The sequence below is a fragment of the Pelobates fuscus genome, chromosome 7 (assembly GCF_036172605.1).
Source record: "Pelobates fuscus isolate aPelFus1 chromosome 7, aPelFus1.pri, whole genome shotgun sequence".
In the NCBI taxonomy this organism is placed as follows: Eukaryota; Metazoa; Chordata; class Amphibia; order Anura; family Pelobatidae; genus Pelobates; species Pelobates fuscus.
The window spans coordinates 162713873-162738343 of record NC_086323.1 but is presented as its reverse complement, the minus strand read 5'-3'; the positions used below and the strand labels follow the sequence as shown (position 1 = coordinate 162738343).

Sequence of the window (24471 nt, the reverse complement as noted above, 5' to 3'; positions counted from 1 at the left end):
TGCAAACAGTACCAGAAACAATGTAAACATAATGAGAAATATTCTTAGGATGCAGTTACAGGGTTGCTCCAACCAAAAAACAACATGTAGACAAATCCTTCCTATGATTTAATCTTCTGAAAGCTATCTGTAGAGAGTTTTTGTGATATGCACAGGCAAGCTCGATGCAATACATGTGGCACAAACACTCAAGCTGCCTGCGAAATGCAATCGTTCCTTACCTGCTTCTAAGCAGGGATCACTTCTCTCAAAATACTCAGGAGCGATCTGCTTCAGCACAGTGTGGAAAAAATTGATGTATGGAAGTTTGCTGATCAAAACTAGGGACTGAGGGGAAAAAAGAGAACAGAAAAACAATGAAGTTATAAAGAGAAATACAGGACATAGCAAAAATAACATACCGTATATACTCGAGTATAAGCCGACCCGAATATAAGCCGAGGCCCCTAATTTTACCCCAAAAAACTGGGAAAACTTATTGACTCGAGTATAAGACTAGGGTGGGAAATGCAGCAGCTACTGGTAAATTTCTAAATAAAATTAGATCCTAAAAAAAATATATTAATTGAATATTTATTTACAGTGTGTGTATAATGAATGCAGTGTGTGTATAATGAATGCAGTGTGTGTGTATGAATGCAGTGTGTGTGTATGAATGCAGTGTGTGTATGAGTGCAGCGTGTGTATGAGTACAGCGTGTGTATGAGTGCAGCGTGTGTGTATGAGTGCAGCGTGTGTGTGAGTGCAGCGTGTGTGTATGAGTGCAGCGTGTGTGTATGAGTGCAGCGTGTGTATGAGTGCAGCGTGTGTATGTGTGCAGCGTGTGTATGTGTGCAGTGTGTGTATAAGTGCAGTGTGTGTATAAGTGCAGTGTGTGTGTGTATGTGTGCAGTGTGCAGTGTGTGTATGAGTGCAGTGTATGTGTGCAGTGTGTGTGTGTATGAGTGCAGTGTGTGTGTATGAATGCAGTGTGTGTGTATGAATGCAGTGTGTGTGTGTATGAATGCAGTGTGTGTATGAGTGCAGTGTATGTGTGCAGTGTGTGTGTATGTGTGCAGTGTGTGTGTGTATGTGTGCAGTGTGTGTGTGTATGAGTGCAGTGTGTGTGTATGAGTGCAGTGTGTGTGTATGAATGCAGTGTGTGTGTATGAATGCAGTGTGTGTGTGTATGAATGCAGTGTGTGTGTGTATGAATGCAGTGTGTGTGTGTATGAATGCAGTGTGTGTGTGTGTGTGCAGTGTGTGTATGAGTGCAGTGTGTGTATGAATGCAGTGTGTGTGTGTGTATGAATGCAGTGTGTGTATGAATGCAGTGTGTGTGTGTATGAGTGCAGTGTGTGTGTATGTGTGCAGTGTGTGTGTATGTGTGCAGTGTGTGTGTGTATGAATGCAGTGTGTGTGTGTATGAATGCAGTGTGTGTGTGTATGAATGCAGTGTGTGTGTGTATGAATGCAGTGTGTGTGTGTATGAATGCAGTGTGTGTGTGTATGAATGCAGTGTGTGTGTATGAGTGCAGTGTGTGTATGAGTGCAGTGTGTGTGTGTTGCAGTGGGGGGGGTGGGCAATTTTATTATTTTATTTATTATTATTTTGTATTATTTTAATATATTTTTTTCCTTATTATTTTTTATTTAATTATTATTATTTTTTTCGTCCCCCCTCCCTGCTTGATACATGGCAGGGAGGGGGGCTCCTTCCCTAGTGGTCCAGCATTGGCAGTTCAGTGGGGGGGGGAGAGGGGGCTGGCAGAGATCTTACTTACCCGTCCTGCAGCTCCTGTCAGCTCTCTCCCCCTCCGCCGGTCCGTTCAGCTCTTCTGTCAGCTCACAGTGTAAATCTCGCGAGAGCCGACTTACACTGGGAGCTGACCGAGGTGCTGAACGGACCGGCGAGGAGGAGGGAGCTGACAGGAGCTGCAGGACGGGTAAGTAAGATCTCTGCCAGCCCCCTCTCCCCCAGTCTGTATTATGGCAATGCAAATTGCCATAATACAGACTCTGACTCGAGTATAAGCCGAGTTCCGGTTTTTCAGCACAAAAAATGTGCTGAAAAACTCTGCTTATACTCGAGTATATACGGTAAGTATTGCAACCAACATGACAAAAAGTATGTATACGAACACAAGTCATACTATCTAAAGGATGGTTTGGTTAATTTATCATTCTGTGCCTTCAGGTACATATAGCTGAGCATGTTTATTCAATATATCTAAAACAGCAGAAAATTTGCAAATGCCACCAAAGACAATATGTTTGCTTGGTGTGTGATGGCTGGTCAGAAAAGCTAAAAGAATATTATACCTACTCGAAGTCCTCCCTCGGAGAACCCATCTTTTTCCTGGTGTCACTTCATATTCCAAGGGAGTGAGTCAGACTCTTGTGCAGGAGTAAGAATATGACATGGATGTCTATGTAGGATACCCCAACACATTAAGATCTCTGTTAGAACTTATTTTTATTTATTTTTTTTGTTTTTTTTTGCAGTGCAATGAGATGGTACAAACAGTCTTGAAGTGTCCCGACAGCATTCCTCAAGCATTTCCCTCGCTAAACATGCGGGGTTTTGATTTACAGGCACAATTTTATAATAATATAATATAAGTAGGCAGAAGTAGTTAAAGCATTACAGCAGCGACTTAAAGTGTAGTAATAACACGAGTTGTACAAGCTTATATTGCTGGTAAGTTACACAGGCTATTGCAGCGAAGCATGGTTACAGTAGTAATTTAGGTTAAGCTTAGAGGCGACCCATCATAGGGAGCTAGATGCTTACGACCGAGCGTATAGAAGAAACTCATGTCTTAATGTTTAAACCCTGCAGGTAAGTAGCCTCAGTGTGTGAATGCTAAGCATATATAGGTGGGTAAGCTTCCCAGGCAAGCCCAGAAACGAGATGTATCGGTTTTCTGGTATACAGGCTCAAACATGCTCAATCTTAAACTCAGACACAAAAATAGAAAAAAAAAAAAAAAGAGAAGAAGAATCGTTACATAAGAGGCTGACTAGGCATTAAATCTGAGTGACATTCTGACTCGTGTCTCACTATGCGCTTAACGGATATAAGATCATCAATCTTAAAGTCTATACATGCAAATGCGATACAATTAACAGTGTGATTCTACAGTGATAAAATTAAACCTCTAGCGTTCTAAGCTTGACTGGTGGAGGGCTAATATAAACAAGCGTAAATAAGATATTCAATGGTTGGCAAAAAGCATTCGTCAGCACATGAGTTCAAACTGGTATGCAGCGGTCACCGTCACCGTCACTTGCAGCTGGACCCGTGGGTTAGCGTATGCGGGTCAGAGGAGAGATTGTGGGAAATCACCATTCATCCTATTCCTTCTGTGGGAATGCGGCTGAGGTTCTCTGGCTGGTCCTGATGAGATGCTGCTGCTCTGGCGGGGGTGGGGGTATCCCTCCTGCCCCAGGCTGGTGTGTAGGCCTGCGTCTTCTGGCCTGAGACTCGGTGTCTCCCCCTCGTGGGGGTGGCGGAAGGTCTGTAGGTTGAGAGCCGCTTGTGTTTCCGCCCATTTGGCCGACGCCTGCGGGTCGATGCCCGTTTGGCCTTCAGCCCGGGTGGGCTGGGGTAGGTGAGTATCAGCTTTTGGTCCGGTGCTGTGCCCGAGGGAGTCTCCCTCTCGCCCGGCTGCCCATAGCTCCTCTTTCTTAGGGTCAAGGGTTCTTGTCGTTTTGCCTTGGTGCGCTGAGCGCGGTGCTGGAGCTTCACCCAGAAATCGCGGAATAGTGCATCCAGACGCTGCATGAGGTCTGTGCCGCAGTCGGAGCTCTGCTCAGGTGCTGTAAGCTGAGTTTGCTGCAGCCGTGAATGCTCCGCCGCCATTGTCGATGGGCCACATGTCGATGGCAAAAAATCTTTATGGAAAAAGCTCTGCCTCTTGTCAAGTTATGCCAATTTATGACTTTGTCTTATTAGATCTTTTGATTGTGTTCCCCAGTGAAACAAAAAATAATCTAATGAAAGTGTTTGAAATAATTTTGACAACATATTACATTCACATTGAAAAAAATGCATCACTGATCTAGTTTTATAATTGGAGAATGGGTCATCATACGAATACCACATGATTTATTTTGATTTCCGAAGAGAAAAATGGCTATGGTTGTGGCTAGATGAGAACAGAGCTAGATTTCAGGAGAGGATGGACTAAAGAAAATAACCATCACTAGTTTAAACCGCTCCCCGTCACCCCTACCCCCCCCCCCCCCCAAAACACCAACAAGAACAAAAACCACAAAAACACATTTACAGTGAGGTCCAACACTTGCTCTCAGAAGAACAACCCAAACAAACGTAAAACTTTATATGTGGGATCTTAAACATTCAGTAATTTGTTCCCGATTACTGAACTCAAGACAAAAACTCTGCATAGAATTCTAGGTACACGAATGTTAACAAGCACTTATAATGTTTGGTTTCCTTTCTTCTCAGAAATCGCAGGCATCAGAAAGGTATCTAGAAGGAAAACTTGGTTCTGATCTGATGCCTGTAATTCCCCTGGCAGGGCTCCGAAACAGAGAAGGTGAGGGTAGGTTAATGGAGTACAGAGCAAGAAAGAAGCAGGCTTAACACAGCTTTCATACTATAAATTACCTTTTGAAAATAGCCCCTTTTTAAAGTCTTGTCTCTGACCTGTCGGAAATAGACGTAACCATAAAAGCAGGCTGGATCTTTCTGCAAATATAATAAGATACAAATGTATTAAAACAAAGTGAGAGAGTGAGTGAGTAAGTGAGTGAGTGTGTGTTATGTTCACAAGACAAAAAATATATATATTTCCGAACATTTTGCGTACAAAAAAAAAATAATGATAGCATTAGATCACAAGCAAGTGCAGAGTATCTCAGGTTGATACTATGCGCAGGAAATCTAGTAACAATACAAGCAAAAAAAAAAAAGCATAACACAAAACAAATATCACAAAGGAATAATAACATTGTAACAATGTATGTAAATCTAAAGGAAATAGACATAAAAATATTCCAGTCCAGAGTGGTTCTTTGCTACATTATTTCCTTTATTGTAGCATAATACCTAGAAGATAGTCAATGCTTTGGTTCATCCTGTGAACTTTCATCAGGACATAAAAAGCTCCCTTTCCACCCCCTGTCTTAATGTATATATTTACTATCTTGTCATTCCTTCTGCAGGAGTTCCATTTTGCACTTTTGTGGGATTCTGTGATAGATTTGGACCATTACAGCTCTGAATGAACCTTGTTTAGGCTCCATTCATATCCAAAGATCAAGTTTAAAAAAAATAAAGAAATAAAAAGTTGTCCCTACTTTTTCTTATGTATATTGCAAGTAAATAAAAACCACTTGCTTGGAATAATTTTACAATGTTGCCCATTGCCCAACTAATAATGTGACTTAGTTTTGAATCTACAACAGCAACATCTAACCAATCACAGGATTTTAACATAATTTATAAATGTACAATTAAATCCAATTATCTTATTTTCGTCTGCTCCAATATGATTTGAAGCTGGTAAAAAGTTTTTTTTTGCAAAGGAAATTAGAGAGTGTACATTAGTGCAGTTTGCAGCTAACAGACAGACCTTTAAATAAACAGGTGAATCTCTGTCGGTCTGATCGAGAACACAGTGCAGGGATGATTTCCTGCCTGCCGACTGACGAAATCTAAAGCAGAACTGAGTGTCTCCAAGACAACCTGGGAGGGAGATGAAAAATACAACAGTTTTAATCCCATCAATGCATGCCACCTCTTCGTAAATATGACAAGGGGGTTACTTTGTACCGTCATCAAATATGTATATAAAGTTAATTCAACATTTAAATATTGTATCTCGGGAACATCAGCATTGAAGTAGAAGCAAGTACGGAGTTTGCAATGAATTACAACAATTGCATGTGCCCACAATGTCATGGGCGGAATTTCATGATGCGTGCTAGGCAGAGGATGTAACACTACACAATGGCAATTAATGGTTAAAGGCACAGACAGAACTGTTCAAACAAGTAAAAAAAATTAAAAAAAAATTTATAGACTTGTTCAGCATGGAGTTACGGACTAGGAAATATCCAATTTCAGTGTTGCAGCTCGATTGTTTTGTGGAAAATCATTAAGTCGAAATGGCTATTAAAAAGGGAGTCTGGCTCATCAAACTATGCAATTGGCCTCTGTACTTTCAACTTTTTAAATATTGTTTAATCCGCCCTTGATTTAACACAAGTGCTATTGGATCTTAAAGTATGAACCTCCTTCAAGTACAATGGGTCCTGTTGTATGCATTTTTACAATTAAATATAAACCTGTCTCAGTACAAGTTTGTTTAAAATAAAACAGTATACATAGATTCGATTACCTGAATTTGAGTCTGGGAAGGAAAGATAACAGATACTGGTTTTCTGCAAAAATAAATAAATATAAATAAAGGAACAGGATTAAATGGAAAACTGAATCTTCCAATCATCTGTCTGTCCTCTAAAATGTGCCATATTATAAATCTTACAGGAGACCAGATGCTACAGTTGTGTACCTCTTTAAATATTTCAACAGCATTTATGAGGCTATAGGATTAAACAGACAATTAAGTGATGACATGAATATTATAGATATTTTAAAAATTACATATAAACTATTAAAAGTAAATAAAGATAATAATAAAATAAAAAAAAACACCAAAACAAAAATTACACAGTTACATAGTTGTCTAGGTTGGAAAAAAAGTTTAACCATGAAGACAATTCTTTTATGCAGTTGATCCAAGAGAAGGCAAAATAAATTGTAGCCATCTCCAATTATGTCACAAAAAGGGAGCCTCAGTAGAGCACTCAGTAGTGGATATGATGTCAGGAGATCCCAGTCGCCCCTCTCCCCCACATTAACGGTTTAACTTGCGTCCTCCTCCCTGTCTCCACTGCTGCCAATGGTGAACCGGACGCTCTCTGAGCTAAGCCCTGCAGTGCAACGCATAGCTCATTAGGTAAATGAGACTAAAACTTAGCTCAAGAGCCAACAGAAGGTCCTGCTTAGGAGCTTACAACTCTCCAACTCTCCAGAATTAATAGAGCCGTTAAGACACAAAGTCAAACTATGCATTTCAAAGAATAATGCATGAATTAGGATATCTCATACCATGCAGTACGATGTTTGCAAACATGATGTGCTCAGGCAACATAAACCTTAATAATAGACTTTCAGAATGAAAGTGTATTATTTAGGTTTATGTTGCTACAGTAGGTCATATGTTCTATATTATTACTTATAATTAGTATGATTATTAAAGCCCATTCAGGTAAAGAATCATTGTCACAATGGCATTGTGCCTCATGCTTGATGTGTGCTTCACTTACCTCTTTATCTGTTAGTTTAGCATTTGGAGGAAATAACGCCTAGGCAGGGGGGAAAGAAAATAGAATGAAATTAGCAAACGTCATTAATTGAATTTCTTTTTGCATTAAAATGGACAGTATAGTCACCAACATAAGTTTAGGTTAAGGAAGCAGCTTTGTTGTATAGATCATGTCACTGTAGTCTCACTGCTCAATTCTCTGCCATTTAGGATTTAAATCACTTTTCTTATGCAGCCCTAGTCAAACCTCCATACATGTGACTTCTACAGCTTTCCTAAACACTTTGTACATTCTGTTTATTGTAGAATTTCTTATCTCCCATTCTGTTAATAGTCTTCTGGATCCTGCAGAAGCCCCCTGTGTGTGATTAAAGTTCAACAAAGCAAGAGATAAAAATTTCTAAAGCAAGTCAACATCTGATTGAAAATAAAACCTTATTTTTATGCAGGCTATGCAGGTCACAGCCAGGAGGAGTGTGGCTAGAGCTGCATTGTCAGAAACAAAAGTGATTTAACGCATAAGCGGCATGATCTTAATACTAAAACTGTCACATTAAGCTAAAGATATTTTGATGCATTTTTTTTTTTTTTAAATCATACTTTATCCCCTTTCCTAAAGAACCACAGCGGCCATGTCAAAGTATTAAACAAAGTATTAAACATAGTTTTTTTTATAAAATTAAAAATTATATTCAATCACATGACTATATTAAAAAAAAAAACCAAGAAATTATGGCAAAAACCATGAATTTTAAAGTTAATTTGTACTTTAAGTTCATCTTTATATCTCTAATACCAAACAAAGGAAATCATTCTACTATTTTCTTATTTTGTAAATTTTGGAGGGGGGATGTTTAAAAAAAAAAAAGGAAAACTTTCTTTAAAAGTCATTCATCCGGTGATCACTTTAAAACGCTATACTGTCTCCGTAATATGAGTATTTGCCATGTATAGCTTGCACTTTTGACACAGCAGCAATTATCCCAACAACTCAGATTTCCCTTTCGCCCTCTCCCTGTTAAGAACAAATCACAACAATCTGCTGACTTAGCACCAAGGAGAAAAGTTCATTCTAGATCTCCAAGGAAGAATTCCTATTTTCTTCCCAGCGATGAGCTGCCATGGAAATTTGCCTTTCAGGTTCGGATTTTATGGTTACACAATAAAAAAAAGAAATAGTTTACAGCGAAAAGTCAGTAGCATTTCTGACCTTTCACGAGATCTCTGTCTAGTTCATTTGGGTACATCCAAACTGATTATCCTGTCCTCTTGTGATATCACTTGTGTTTGTTTAATGGATCTTGTATAACATAGGTCTGCTGTAAAACCTACATCAGCATTGTTTACATAACCATTTTCAGTAGCTTTGCAGATATACCTAGGGAATTATTGTAGGAATGCAATGAAACTGGATTGGTACAATCTCGCAATGAAGCAGCTGAACACCCTGAGCATTGCCCACATTCAGCAATGTCATCTATTTCTCAAGTTTGCCCAAGTGGAACACATTGATGACTCAGAACTAAACCTGTGAAAGGCGTATTAACCATACAAGGGAATGTGGGGATTACAAAGTGAAAGTCAAATTGTAGGTCAAAGTAGCTTAGGTGGAAAAAGTCTTCAGGTCAAATATAATTTTCGGTTTGGCTATTTTTGTATAAAATTTGGAATTTATTTTGAATTCCTAACAATTCTTACGTTCGTAAATAACTTTGCCAAGCAGGGATGTAGGCGAATAGTCACATCAATACTCAAAATAAAAAAAATAAAAAGTTTTTGTTTTTTTAAAATCACTTTTTCAATCGAAACTTCAAAGAAAACATTAACAAATAAATAACTGTTGAGGTTTTGTGAATGCAGTAAGCAACTTTTCACAAGATTCCTGTTCCTAGTTATGCCTCTGGTGCGACAAAGAAGAACATTTTCATATGTAACGCGATCGAATTGTGCAAAAAATATATAAAATAAAGATCTTGCCTTATCTTCAGCATGGTAAACCTTGTACTTTGTATGATATTCAGGGCAGTGACGTTGAAAGAGGAATGGTCTACAAATTTCATATTGCAGCATAACTTGCAGCCAAATGTGGCCACGTCTCCGGTCTGTGAATGGAACCACCAATATTTATTCTATGAAACAGCAGCCGTACTGCTACATGCCGTGTAAAATAAACATGACTTTCCTTTCACTATATTGAGAAATGCCCGAATAATGAAAAAAAGAAGATCGGTCAAGCAATAAACAATAACATTATTAGATTTAACCTCATGTGTGTCAGTAGTTTGGCCAATTACTACAATTGCAAGACATTAGTAGTCAGTGGGTTAAATTAGACAGATTTCCAAAATAAAAGATCATGTCTATTGTAGCGAAGCAGCAATATTAAATCCCACAGTCAGCGCTGAAAAGTAAGGCAATATCCCAAATCCCCCAGTAACCGGACGAAACACAGTTCTGGGAGTCAACTGAGGTCTTTATTCACAGCTTCCAGTATTTATGCAAGTCCCCATGCAAGGGGTTTCCTTACTGACATAGCAGGGGTAATACAGTAAGGGACTACATGGGGGACTTAACATTTGGAGCATTTCTCCCATCAGGCACTGCTGCACGAGAGGGATACTCCCACTGGAATATACCGTTAAGTGGATTATCCCTCCATGCAGCAGAACCGGCATTTTACATTTAAATTCACCACTTGTACAATATTCATGTTATTCTGACGAACGGACGTTCGGTAGATAGCTGGGGTCTGAGTGAACCTTTCGTGAGAGTACCGCTCAGATCCCAGCTAAAACAACCGAACTCCGCACGAAATACACTTTATTATTAAGGTCGTCTGAAAGTACCGAACACCGATGTGGAACCACAATAGGAGAAGACCGGGGCTCCCGAACGGTCTGGAAGTACAGCGGTGTTCGTGCCGTCGAGTAGCTGTTTTCAGTTCCAGGCGCTCGACGACAAAACACGGCTGGGGAGACAAAGGATCCAAGATGGCCGACCGCCGCGTGGTCAGTAGTAGAACGACGGCCACCCAGGAAAGCACTTAACTACCGATTGCAACAATGTTGCAATCTGGTCATTGGTGCCACACGACCCTCAGTGTTTGGGCTTGGGTTCGGTACTTGGTTCGTTTCACGAACAGTCGGTAAAGTTGCTGTTCGTGAAACAACCATGTAAATGCTAGTGGCTTTCGGCTGCTAGCATATGAATGCTATAGGGATTACATGCAAACATACATTTCAATACAGAATGCAAAGTACATTCAAACAGAATAGGGCAGCAGTGTTTAGGACAACCTTTAGAGTCAAAGTTCTATAGTCTGAAGTGGCTAGGTTTGCCACATCTATATCTCTGAAATTGTGGTATATATGTACCAAAAAAACAGAGAATTAACCATACAATGGCAATATTTAACCCAAACAATTGTTGAAGTTGAACAGTTAGGCTTTTTTGGCCTAAAATGTACACATTCCTTTTCAATGCTAAGCATTTCCTGATTTACTGACTGACCCCAAGAATTCGCAAAAATGAATGCTAAACTGGAAAATATAAAAAAAAAAAAATTTCAAAAAAAAATAAATCACAATTTCTGGTATATTCCAAACTATATGGTTATACTTGCTGGGTAACTCCCAATTCACTAAATTGGTTTGGAAAGAAATGTCCCTTTTCCAAGCCAGTTTTGTGAATGGGGAGAAAATAATTGGCTGAGAGCATCCGCTGACTGCTCCAACCCAGTTGCACTTTGTGCTTACTATAAGTGAAATTTCAGAAACCGGATGGGCCCAAGAAGGGGGGTGGAGGGAGCGTACATCACCACTCGATGCAACTTAGGTGTTAAACTGTTTGAGAACTGTTTAACCCCTTGAGGTAAGAGTGGCCCCAGGGGCCTCCTGGCAACTTCATTTAGATGAAGAAAATGGAACATCACATGAAAAAAAAAAAATGGTTAAAAGGATCACTCCACGCATAACCAACAACCAATCTAATAACTTTATTGCAATGAGATGTTATGGTGCATGGAAGTCCCGTGCAACATCTTACCTGAAGGAGTTAACCTTGAACGTACGGCTTAATCCCAAAATATTAGATTAATTGCCAGTCAGTTCTGCCCCTTCACTTAATATCCAGTCCGAGGCTTCAATCAGGAAGCTTCTGACTGGGTGCAGCGGATAGGCTGAGAGCATCAGTTGATGTGACAGTGGCTCATAAGACAGTAAGTTATTTAAATAAAAATAGGTTGTTTTGGGGTTTTGTTTTTTCTATGCATTGGTGTAGATGAGTGCTATGGTCATTGCTGCCACCCAACAGTAGTGGGAGTTGCGCACAGGGCTTTTGTCTGTTTTGTGAATTTTATAGGTTTGTTCCTTGCCACCAGTTTAATTTCAAAACTGACAGTTCCCCTTTAACACAGTAAATTACCTTCATGGGAGGTGGGAATCTGTAAAATGAATACTCGTTTTGGACAGAAAAATAGGACATAAAGCTGTGACAACAATCACTGAATGGGTGAGCTTATAACTTTATCAACGTTTTGCTAATCACTGCCGGGAGAGAAACAGAAAACTACCTTTTTTTCACAACATCCCTGTATGTAAGGAGCATTTTAGTAATAAGTGATCATGTTAATGATTTGAGACTGTTAGTTTATATTGATAATGATTTGAACCCTGTATATAAAAAGTAATAGTCTATGTAGAGATGCCTGACCTCTCCTAGTTTATAAATAAATGTAAAAAATAATTTTGCGTTCATTGATCAAGGCTAAGTACTGCCCAGTAATAATTGGTATATGCAGCCTAAATGAAGTGAGGGTGGATACTTAATTTTTAAAACGGGAGCAATTTAAATTACACACATCGCCAGAGAGCATCTTTAAGCACAGACACATCATCTGCAGTATTTATAAGCGTCCCACTTAAAATGGTTGATGTGGTAACCCTTGCCATAAGGAAAAGTCCTGCAGAGGCTATGGCAGATGCTGAGCCTCTTTAGGGAGCACATTGAGGGCTGTAAATCACCCTTTGGTTTTCCAATGTGATTGGCCAGATTGCTTAATTAATGGAAGTCTGAAATTCTACAGCACCATCAGTCTGCAGAGATAAGACTTCAATCATGGGGTGTCCATAGAATCCTGACATCAACAACAATGTCTGCTAACATTAAACCAGACACCAAAGGGAACCTTGAACAGAAATCAATGGCTGCTTAATAATTCATGATTCTTAGCAAATTTTATATCCAGGAAAATCATGCAACACACAAGTTCAATTTCAATCTGTCAGCTGTGATTAATACAGTTTACTAATTGTAATATATCAAAGGCACATAGGCAAACAAAAAGACTGCATGCCAAGCATGCTAAACAGGGCATTTTAGTTTTTCACTAAACTAAACACTTTCACTATCAAAGCCGCTGGATAGGAGAATGTATATTATACAACTGATGGCTCTCACATGTTAATAAAACAGAATGGATGTGTTTCAATTTAAGAATACACATACATTAAAAAAAATTCTATACTTTATGTTAGGTGATGAAGTCGGCTTCCTTATATTTTTATGAGTCTCGGAGATAATGCATTAACAAAAGAAATATATATATATATATATATATCAAACCCAAACTGGCCATCGGGCAAACTGTGCAAATCCTCAATGGGCAGGGATGACCATGGGCTGAGACAGACAGCGGACTTTAAAGTATTTCTCCTGCCGGCCCATCAAGGGCACTGACGAGCTGGTTTGAGATTAAAGAAACACTATATTGTCAGGAATACAAACATGTATTACTGACAATATAGGTCTAAATAGCTGTTCAGTCCGCCGGCTCCCCCTTACATCTGGTTAAAAAGGTGATTTACTAACCTTTTTTTAAGCGCCACGTGGATCTGGCTGTGGCCGGCTCTGCCCCCTTGGCTGAGATCATCAAGCTTGATGATCTCAGCCAATCCAATGCTTTCGGGAGGCTATCGGGCAAAACGTCACGCTGCACCAAACAGCATCTCCTCTTTGAAGCATGAAGAAGCTGAATGCCAGTGCTGCGCATTGTGCAGCACTGATCTAGAAAGCACCTCTAGTGGCCGTCTGAGTGATTTTCACTAGAGGTGTCCCTAGACAGCAATGTACATTGAAAAATGTACAGGTACAGGTTATAGACACCAGAACAACTACTTTAAGCTGTAATTGTTCTGTTGACTATAGTGTCCCTTTAAGTTACCTTCAGAGAACCCTAATGCCAGGGAAAGAGAGCCATGTAGCCTCTGTCTGTCGTTCTGGTGAGCTTCCATAATTTCAGAACATTGCCGTACTATCCCGTGGAAACACTCGGCGAAGTGGCAGACAGAATAACCATTGGTGACAACATACTCCTTGACCGGCTCCGGCTCCACTCCTATAGGTAGCATGGAGACACTGAACACAAGTGCCGCACACCGAAATAGGAAGTACCTCTGATATTAGGGCTCACTGAAGATGACAATCTCCAACAGCCTCTTTGGGCTCAGTGCCATGGATGAGTCGACAGGAGAGATCCTTTGATTTCCCTGTCTGTCTCAGCCCATGACCATCACTGCCCTTTGGACATTTGCAAAGTTTGCTCGGCCTGATTTATAGATTTATTTTGTTAGTGCATTATCTCCGGCATGCATAAAAATATAAGGAAGACTTCATCACTGAACATAAAACAGTGAGCGTCTGAGTGACTGCACCTAGAGGTGTTACTAGGCAGCAATGTAGGTTTTACTAGCCAGCAATGTGAACATTGCCTTTCTCTTACAATGCAGCTGAGCCTGCAAGGACATACTATAGACACCAGAACCACTACATTGTAGTGATTGTGGTGACCATAGTGTCCCTTCAAAGAAGCGCTGTCATTATCTAGGGACTTTCCTCAATTTGCAGTGACATCGCTGCTGGGGGCATGGTGACCAGGGGCATGTAAAGTTGAGATTACCTGAATCTGTCCCTTGCGGGCGCCACCATCTTGCTTGTGCTGGTCCTCTTCAACAAGAGCCAGGAGCAGTCGTCAAGTCTACTTGAGACAGTAGGATCCTCCATAAACACAGCCAATTCCCTGCAGCCGTCACTGGTGACGGCTGTTGGGATTGACTCTTAGACTCCACCTTGAATCTAAGAAAGTCAGGCAGAGGGGAAATACAGAGACTAAGTAGTCCCAACTTTGTCTCTGTATATCTCCTGACTGGGTTGAAATCTTAATGAAGTACTCAATTTTCAGTGTGACAGGGCTGCTTTAAAGCTGCTGCATAGGTAGATTTGGTGATTGATCTGTAAATTCAAAACCGAATTTGCAAGATACATGCAAAGTGAAAAATCGTTCCATCTACATAATTTTGGCATACGTTTTAACAGATTTGATGATCAATTCATTAAACAGTTTATTGAATAATAAACCCTTTACAGTCAAATTATTGTGACGGTTATAAATACCTGGCTTGCGAAACTAATTAACTGATTTGTAGCGACTTCTGAGGTGTCAGTAAATCTGGTGTCGTGTTTAACACAAAGGTTGGTATGCAACAGCATTACACTGCAGCATTTCCAAGGCAATCAATTAATGACAGTTTAATAATGGGCACAACTTATTTGTACTACCATGGGTTTATTCCTGGGGAGGTGGAAACCAGCGGACTCCCAGATAAGTTGCCAAAGTGCTTTTAAATGTTTTATTCTACACTTACCATAGGACAGTTCCAGAGCACTTCAGGCACCATAAATGCAACAAACAGCTGTAGTGGTTATGATGCTTCTTAGAGTGTTCCTTTTACAAACTATTTCATAAAAAGATGCTCTTTGTGTCTCATCATCGCTTAAATGCATTACAATACACAGTATAGAAGAAAGCAGGAATAGCGTAAACCCTGTACATAACAATGTGGGTCAACTCGATTGTCATATAGTTTAGTTTTTTTAAGGCATTGAAGTCACATTACCGAAAGAAAAGTAAAGAGTCATATCAATCATAAACATTGCAAGATAGTAGGGATAATGTATAGTAACAAACTCCTAAATAGGACTGCCTCATTTATTTATTTGTTGTTGTTTTAGAGAAACAAACGAAGTAAACTAGAGTGGAGCACAATGAATTTAACTACGTTAGCAAGCAAGCTAGGCTAACTGGGCAGCAGAAGCAACACACGAATAAGGGCAAATCAGTCAGCGTGTAGGACTGAACATTAATAGTCTGGCTAAGTGTTATGGTAGTAGTGGTATTGCTGTGCTTAAGAGAATATATACTGTGCACAGTGCTAGGTCATATACTTTTACTACAGCAAAATCAAAACGTGACGTGCACAAAGTCCTACGCCATCAAAATAAATTGCAATATTCTAGAAAATTGCTTAAAGAGCTAGTACCCAGATACTTATGGCCTAAAACTACAAACATCTTTGGACTTCAAAACAATAGCAGAAAATTAAATGAGAGATGGTTATTGAAAAAAAATTAAATAAAAATTAATTACATTTATTATTCTCGCCACTAAGTTAAACATATCAAAAAGTAAATTATAGTAAACTGCTTTGTATTTATATTTACATTCTTTGGAGGAAGGTAATCCTAGATCTTTATTTTTCTGAATGGTAAAAAATACAGGTAAATTGAGAAACGGCTTGAAAACATTTAAGAAAATTAGTAGATGTTTAGATTGTTTCTGTCACCTTTTGGCCTATACTTAGAAAGTCCATAACACACTGTGGATTAATTACACAGTGTGTACAGATGATCTTTATAATGGAGTCACTATATTTGCAGAAGATGAATTTTCCCCATGCCTTAATCAAAAACAATGGGCAGTCACCATGGAAACCAGAAAAGTTTATTGGTGACTGCTCACTTTTCAGTACTTTAGAGTTTTAGGAAGATGACACTTATTAAGTGTTCTTGCATAGCAAGACCACTTACTGTTATCTCACATATATATATTATTATTCTTATTATAGCCAAATTTACCACCCTAACTCCTCCCACAGTTTTTACACTAGATAGACAGTAATATACCGAAACGTGCGGATTGTTCCCGATTGGTGTGCTATTACTTTGTGGAACGTTTCGCTGAATGGTTCACGGAATATCGTCGTTCTTGTGGCGAAATTTGTCCCATAGGAATGGCAAAGCTGGAGTGGGAGCTGGCAAAAGCTGAAAAATCAGGACATGATTTCTAAACTGCCACCACTCACTCATTTTCAGGCCCACCTACACAAATCTTATATCAAAACGTTCAGCTATCCCTGCTGCCACTAAAAATGTCCACAGCTAAGCCATAGTCCTGATAGTTTTCACAATATGACCATTTGATTGCAACTCACGCCGTCCATTGACATTCATTGAAACTCCACTCTGCAAAGCTCACATTTGAAGGGCAATTTCTAAACTGCGACTGTGCCTTCATTTTTAATACTTCAGAGACATACTATTCATCAAAATGTAGGTCTGGGTCTTGTGATTCTCACAATATAAAGCTCTTTGTTGTAGATTTTATAGTTTTTAAAATACGACCGTTTGAAGATGGCAACCGCCAAAATACTCTGACCTGTGCCAGGCTGCAGCAGCAAGTGATGTCATAGCCAGGGCCTTTTGTACACCTGCTAATGTTTTTATAAATGTATGTTTTAATGTAACTGTGAAGCACTTTGGGCAATAACGTTGCAATTAAATGTGCTGTATAAATAAATAACAGTTATTCTGCCCACTCCAGTTGTAGACTACTGGTGGAGGCAAGAACACTTCACACAATTTCCCCAGAAATTGTAGCTTTTTTAGTTATTATTTAGTTTTTTGTTTTTTTTTTACAAATATCAGGGTGCAGTACTATGACATGTAATACACATTTCACACTCATTCATGTATAACAGCCACCAATCCAAAAATATGTATGTTACATTCTCCCATGAAGCAGGGAGCTCTGGACAACATGGGAAAGATTTAAATACTGCTGCTAACAGAGCTACTCACATTCACTAAATTTGAAACTTACTTTGCATACCAAATGATTAACATTAAGTGATTAAAACCGAGTTTGAAGTTATTTATAAATGTGACATACAAGAATTAGACACAAGCAGATATTTTGTCATGTATTTCTTTAAAACAATAAATATTTGCAGCCCTGTACTGCAACTCCCACAGGATTAAGAAATTATAAACTGCTGAAATAATGCAGTTGTGTGTTACTGATGTCCAGTTATTAATAAAAAATGCAAAACAATAAATTTCAGTTACAATTCCTAAACAACATTTATTTTCATTTACTACGCAACAAGTCAATACTGTCAATGTGAACAAACAAATTATGGTTACATTAAAGGGACTCTATAGTCACCATATAAAAGCAAGAAAGACAGGTCCCCCAGCCTTCCTTCTTGCTTTTATATGAACTTTCATTCATTAAAAAAAAAAAATCGGTGTTTTTATATTAAAAACTTACCTCCGTTCCAGCGCCGAGCTCCCCGCTAGGCCGCGCCCCCTTTTTCGTCAAAATGACGAAATCGCGGGGCCCAATGGGACGGCTTCGCGCTGGACCAATCGCGTTCTTCATAGAGCGGCATTGAATGCCGCCCTATGAAGAACCTGAGCGCTTTACCGCGCATGTGCGCGGAATGCGCGTTCGCGAGCTGAGCTGTCTGACTGACAGCTCAGCTCGCTTTCTAAAATTATCAATAATAATTTAGGGCCCCCACCCGCCCTGTGCGGCGGGTGGGGGCCCTAAAATTATCAATGAGGGGGGGGACCTACTGTCCCCCCCCCGGCCCCCACCCCTGTGCGGCGGGTGGGGGCCCTAAAATTATCAATGAGGGGGGGGACCTACTGTCCCCCCCCCGGCCCCCACCCCTGTGCGGCGGGTGGGGGCCCTAAAATTATCAATGAGGGGGGGACCTACTGTCCCCCCCCGGCCCCCACCCCTGTGCGGCGGGTGGGGGCCCTAAAATTATCAATGAGGGGGGGGGACCTACTGTCCCCCCCCCCGGCCCCCACCCCTGTGCGGCGGGTGGGGGCCCTAAAATTATCAATGAGGGGGGGACCTACTGTCCCCCCCCGGCCCCCACCCCTGAGCGGCGGGTGGGGGCCCTACAATTATCAATGAGGGGGGGGACCTACTGCCCCCCCCCGGCCCCCACCCCTGAGCGGCGGGTGGGGGCCCTAAAATGATCAGTAAGGGGGGGGACCTACTGTCCCCCCCCCCGGCCCCCACCCCTGAGCGGCGGGTGGGGGCCCTAAAATGATCAATAAGGGGGGGGACCTACTGTCCCCCCCCCGGCCCCCACCCCTGTGCGGCGGGTGGGGGCCCTAAAATTATCAATAAGGGGGGGGACCTACTGTCCCCCCCCCGGCCCCCACCCCTGAGCGGCGGGTGGGGGCCCTAAAATTATCAATAAGGGGGGGGACCTACTGTCCCCCCCCCCGGCCCCCACCCCTGAGCGGCGGGTGGGGGCCCTAAAATTATCAATAAGGGGGGGGGACCTACTGTCCCCCCCCCGGCCCCCACCCCTGAGCGGCGGGTGGGGGCCCTAAAATTATCAATAAGGGGGGGGACCTATTGTCCCCCCCCGGCCCCCACCCCTGAGCGGTGGGTGGGGGCCCTAAATACAAAGGGGGGGGGGACCCTAGTTAACCCTCCCCCCCCCAAAAAAAATATCTCCCTACCTACCCCCCTCACCCTAAAAATAATGAGGGGGGACCATTAACTAAAAACCTGTAAAAAAATGAGATAAAATCAACTTACCATTCGATGTTTTCTTTCTTCTAAAATCTTCTTTCTTCAGCCCCAAAAAAGGCCAAATAAAAATCCATAATAACCGACGCAATTAAAAAAAAAAAAAAAAAAACGAGCGCAAAAAAAAATAATCCATCTTCACCCATGGAGGGCTCCGCGCAGACTGAGCTCCGCAGGGCGGGGGAAGGCTTATAAAGCCTTGCCCCGCCCTGCAATTAGGCTAAGAACACTCTGATTGGTGGGTTTAAGCCAATCAGAGTGCTCTTTGTCATTTTACAAGCGTGGGAAAGTTCTTTGGAATTTTCCCACGCTTGTAAAATGACACAGAGCACTGTGATTGGATGGATTTCAAGCCATCCAATCACAGTGCTCTGTGTCATTTTACAAGCGTGGGAAAATTCCAAAGAACTTTCCCACGCTTGTAAAATGACAAAGAGCACTGTGATTGGATGGATTTCAAGCCATCCAATCACCGTGCTCTGTGTCATTTTACAAGCGTGGGAAAGTTCTTTGGAATTTTCCCACGCTTGTAAAATGACAAAGAGCACTGTGATTGGATGGATTTCAAGCCATCCAATCACAGTGCTCTTTGTCATTTTACAAGCGTGGGAAAGTTCTTTGGAATTTTCCCACGCTTGTAAAATGACACAGAGCACTCTGATTGGCTTAAACCCACCAATCAGAGTGTTCTTAGCCTAATTGCAGGGCGGGGCAAGGCTTTATAAGCCTTCCCCCGCCCTGCGGAGCTCAGTCTGCGCGGAGCCCTCCATGGGTGAAGATGGATTATTTTTTTTGCGCTCGGGTTTTTTTTTTTTTTTTTTTATTGCGTCGGTTATTATGGATTTTTATTTGGCCTTTTTTGGGGCTGAAGAAAGAAGATTTTAGAAGAAAGAAAACATCGAATGGTAAGTTGTTTTTATCTTATTTTTTTTTTCTTTACAGGTTTTTAGTTAAAGGGTCCCCCCTCATTATTTTTAGGGTGAGGGGGTAGGTAGGGAGATAAGTTTTTTTTTTTTTGGGGGGGGGGGGGGGGGGGAGGGTTAACTAGGGTCCCCACCCCCTTTGTATTTAGGGCCCCCACCCACCGCTCAGGGGTGGGGGCCGGGGGGGGACAATAGGTCCCCCCCTATTGATAATTTTAGGGCCCCCACCCACCGCTCAGGGGTGGGGGCCGGGGGGGGGCAGTAGGTCCCCCCCCTTATTGTGAATTTTAGGGCCCCCACCCACCGCTCAGGGGTGGGGGCCGGGGGGGGGGGGCAGTAGGTCCCCCCCCTTATTGTGAATTTTAGGGCCCCCACCCACCGCTCAGGGGTGGGGGCCGGGGGGGGGGCAGTAGCCCCCCCCCCTTATTGTGAATTTTAGGGCCCCCACCCGCCGCACAGGGGTGGGGGCCGGGGGGGGGCAGTATGTCCCCCCCTTATTTTTTATTTTAAGGCCCCCACCCACCGCACAGGGGTGGGGGCCGGGGGGGGACAATAGGTCCCCCCTTATTGATAATTTTAGTGCCCCCACCCGCCGCACAGGGGTGGGGGCTGGGGGGGCAGTATGTGCCACCCTTATTTTTAGGGCCCCCACTCACCGCTCAGGGGTGGGGGCCGGGGGGGGGGGGGGAGGAGAGTAGGTCCGTCCCCCCCCTCCCTTCAACCACTATTGTGGCCAGACAGCATCCCTGTGGGTTCGGGCTTCAGCTGTCAGCTGAAGCCACGCCCACAGCAGTGCTGACAGGCTGTCAGCACACAAAGCGCGTTCACAGTGCTTTGTGTGCTGATAGCCCGTCTGATGCATTCACCCAGAATGCATCGGACGAGAGGCCTTTTTAGGGCCTCTGAACTCGGAAGTCCCTCTGGTGGCCGTCTGATTGACTGCAACAAGAGGTGTTCCAAGCTTCCAATGTAAACACTGCATTTTCTCAGAAAATACAGTGCTTACAAGAAAAAGGCTCCGGGTAGCTGTAGCACTCACCTAAACAACCTCATTAAGCTGAAGTTGTTCAGGTGACTATAGTGTCCCTTTAACCATTTAAGAGAAGAAAATTTGTCTGCTAGCAGACGAGATGAGCATTTCTGTATACGTAGGGAATATAAAATTGTTATTATTTATAAAACGCCAACAAATAAATGTGTCTAATATTAAGATTAGTAAATGTTCCACTTTGGCACTACATTTGGTTTTATGCTCTGCTAGCATACAGGTTAGTAATCACTGGTGTAGGTATGATTTCAGCTTGAAATCTGTGAGGAAAGACATGAGATTGGTAGTAGGGGTTAAATCCAAGGAAACTAAAAGAACATTTCATGTTCTTTAATTTACTTAATTAAACTTAAAAAAATAATAATCAATCCCATGGTTAATTATCCAATAAAGCACTTTTGCTACTTTCTATTCCGCACATTCTATCATGTGCTCTTGATAGATCTATGGATACAAGGTACTAACAAATAGCGAAAACCTAAAGAGGGGAACTATTGACCAGATTATAAAATTGTCACAGGTCAAGTAAATCACATTAGCAAGATGCCTAGATACACAAAATTGTAATGTAATGGGCAATGGAGAAACACACGTAGAATGTAAAACTAAATGCCCCCTGTAATAAATGTATTTCCTAACTGTAATAGCTACAACAAAGACTAAGAAGCACCTTCATTGAAGGGTCTGTTGATATTTGGAGGACTGATAGACTTTACAAAAAATGGCCTAGAGGCCTCTAAGCCACTTAATTGAAGTTTAGCCTCTTCATATGTAATTTGACATATATTTGGATGGTTCAGAGGGGGTCAAATCTGCAGGGTTACCTATAATAGATTTTCAGAAGACCCTCCTGTAGGGTGGGATTTTGGTATAAAGGAGGGGGACCATATTCAGAAAGAGAGGGGGGTCACAGACTATCCATAGCAAGGATGATAATAAATTAGGTGTTTTCCCCCATTACTGGGGGAATTAGGAAGGTGGGGGACATGGTTACCTCTATATTGGTGTGTAATATTTTTGGGGGGGGATGTGTTTTTAGGGTCCCTCTATGTCAGTGTAGACTATAGCAGGATTCACAGCCATCACATGGAAAGGACCACTTACTGCCAGGCTCACCTACCGATAATCACTGTGTTACCCCCCACTCACCTCCACGGTCTGGCCCAGCTCCAGGTCAAAGCCCACCACGCAGATACAGTGCAGCCAGGCGGAGAAGCGGTCCCAGGGAAGGTCCCGGGAGGGATTCAGTAACTCCTCGGGCTCATCCATCCCTTGCATTGACATGTTTACCGCTTCCAGACCCCATCCACACCGAAACCACCAAACGTCATCAGCCGCAGCCGCGAGCTGGAGGCGCTGGGTGATGACGCAGGGGGGGCGGATGAAGCAGAATTCGCCGACTTCCTCCAGGAAAGTAGCATCCACTGGATTGTTTAGTAAACATCGCATTTTAAAATGTGTTATTCGGATTTTAATTCGCTGCAGTTCACTGTTTAGTGAATCAGCCTATTGGGATCGAATTCGAATCTGACTATTTATGGGTTAGTGAATAACCCTGAGAATCATTAAAAGGATACTCTGCCTTTAAGCACCATAACCACTACAGTGCACTGTGGTTGTCATGGGGTCAGAACTGCCCTGGTGCTCCCCCATTGTAAGGAGTCAAACTATTTTTGAAGGATTTGACTTTTTACCTGGAGTTCACCTGGCGCTGCCCCTCATCTCCACTATTAACCCCTTAACACCGCAGCCAAATGTACAAGTTGTGAACGAAACAAAATGTAAACAAAACCTGGCATTTGCGCTATATGTCTGTCAAACCGTAATTCACCTCTTTCATATTAAATGCACCCCCCCTTATTATATATCATTTTATTCAGGGGAAACAGGGCTTTCATTTAATATCAAATATTTAGCTATGAAACATAATTTAATATGAAAAAAATGGGAGAAAATAAGATTTTTTTTTATTTTTTTCGTTCTACATGACATTTTAACTGTCAATGTCATAATACTGTTTGATTTTACTGCAATAAAATACACATATTTGTATTCAGCAAAGTCTCACGTGTAAAACAGTACCCCCTATGTACAGGTTTTATGGTGTTTTGGGAAGTTACAGGGTCAAATATAGCATGTTACATTTGAAATTGAAATTCGCCAGATTGGTTACGTTGCCTTTGAGACTGTATAGTAGCCCAGGAAATAAATTTACACCCATAATGGCATGCCATTTGCAATAGTAGACGACCCAAGGTATTGCAAATAAGCGATGTCCAGTCTTTTTTAGTAGCCATTTGGTCACAAACACTGGCCAAAGTTAGTGTTCGTATTTGTTTGTGTGTGAAAAATGCAAAAAACGCCAATTTTGGCCAGTGTTTGTGACTAAGTGGCTACTAAAAAAGACTGGACATACCCCATTTGCAATACCTTTGGTTGTCTACTATTGCAAATGGTATGCCATCATAGGGGTAATTTTCATTCTTGGGCTACCATAGGGTCATAAAGGCAACGTAAGCAATCTGGCGAATTTTAATGTGAAAAAAATTAAACACAAGCCTTATATTTGACGCTGTAATTTTTGAAAACACCATAAAACCTGTACATGAGGGGTACTGTTGTACTCAGGAGACTTCGCTGAACACAAATATTTGTGTTTCAAAACAGTAAAAAGTATTGCTGCAATAATATCGTCCCTGTAAGTGCTGTTTGTGCGTGAAAAATGCAAAAAACTTAACTTTTACTGGCGATATCATGGTTGTAATACATTTTACTGTTTTGAAACACTAATATTTGTGTTCAGCGAAGTCTCCCGAGTAAAACAGTACCCCCCATGTACAGGTTTTATGGTGTCTTGGAAAGTTATAGGGTTAAATATAGTGCTAGCAAATTAAATTCCCTATACTTTCGGCATGGGTGGTCAGGCAGGTCCCGCTAATTGTAATTAATTAGGATACCTAATTATGTAAAATTATTACATAAATATATGTGTAGAATTAATATATGTATATATATACATATGTGTATATATACGTATATATATATATATTTTTTTTTAATATTTTTATTTATATATAGGTATATATATAGTGATATATACGTATATATTTATGTATATAGATATATATATTATTTCGTTCTACGTGTATTTTGATATAAATATATATATATTAATATCACAATACAGTTAGAACGAAATAAAACACATCTATATATTTTTTAATATTTTATTTTTAATTATTTTTTTTATTTTATTTTTTTACATATTTACATATTTTTTTTAATATTATTTATAAATATATATATAACAATAATTATATATATATTTAATCAGTATCAGTCTACGTGTAATTTGATATTAATATATATATATAATTATATATATATTAATATTAAAATACACCTAGACGGTGTATGTGTGTATATGTA

The 24471-nt window shown here is 41.0% G+C and overlaps 1 protein-coding gene across 1 annotated transcript in view; it reads right to left on the bottom strand.

Annotated features, from left to right (window-relative positions):
• The window catches only part of DENND6A (DENN domain containing 6A), a 61467-nt gene extending 39095 nt beyond the window's left edge, over window positions 1-22372 (bottom strand). Inside the window, exons 1-6 of the mRNA XM_063426877.1 lie at window positions 22192-22372; window positions 7342-7380; window positions 6351-6393; window positions 5583-5695; window positions 4616-4696; window positions 222-327 (exon numbers count right to left, since the gene is read on the bottom strand). Of these exons, the coding sequence (XP_063282947.1) occupies window positions 222-327; window positions 4616-4696; window positions 5583-5695; window positions 6351-6393; window positions 7342-7380; window positions 22192-22326 (517 nt within the window). The 5' untranslated portion in view covers window positions 22327-22372. The remainder of the gene's footprint in view (window positions 1-221; window positions 328-4615; window positions 4697-5582; window positions 5696-6350; window positions 6394-7341; window positions 7381-22191) is intronic.
• Between the last annotated feature and the right edge of the window lie 2099 nt (window positions 22373-24471).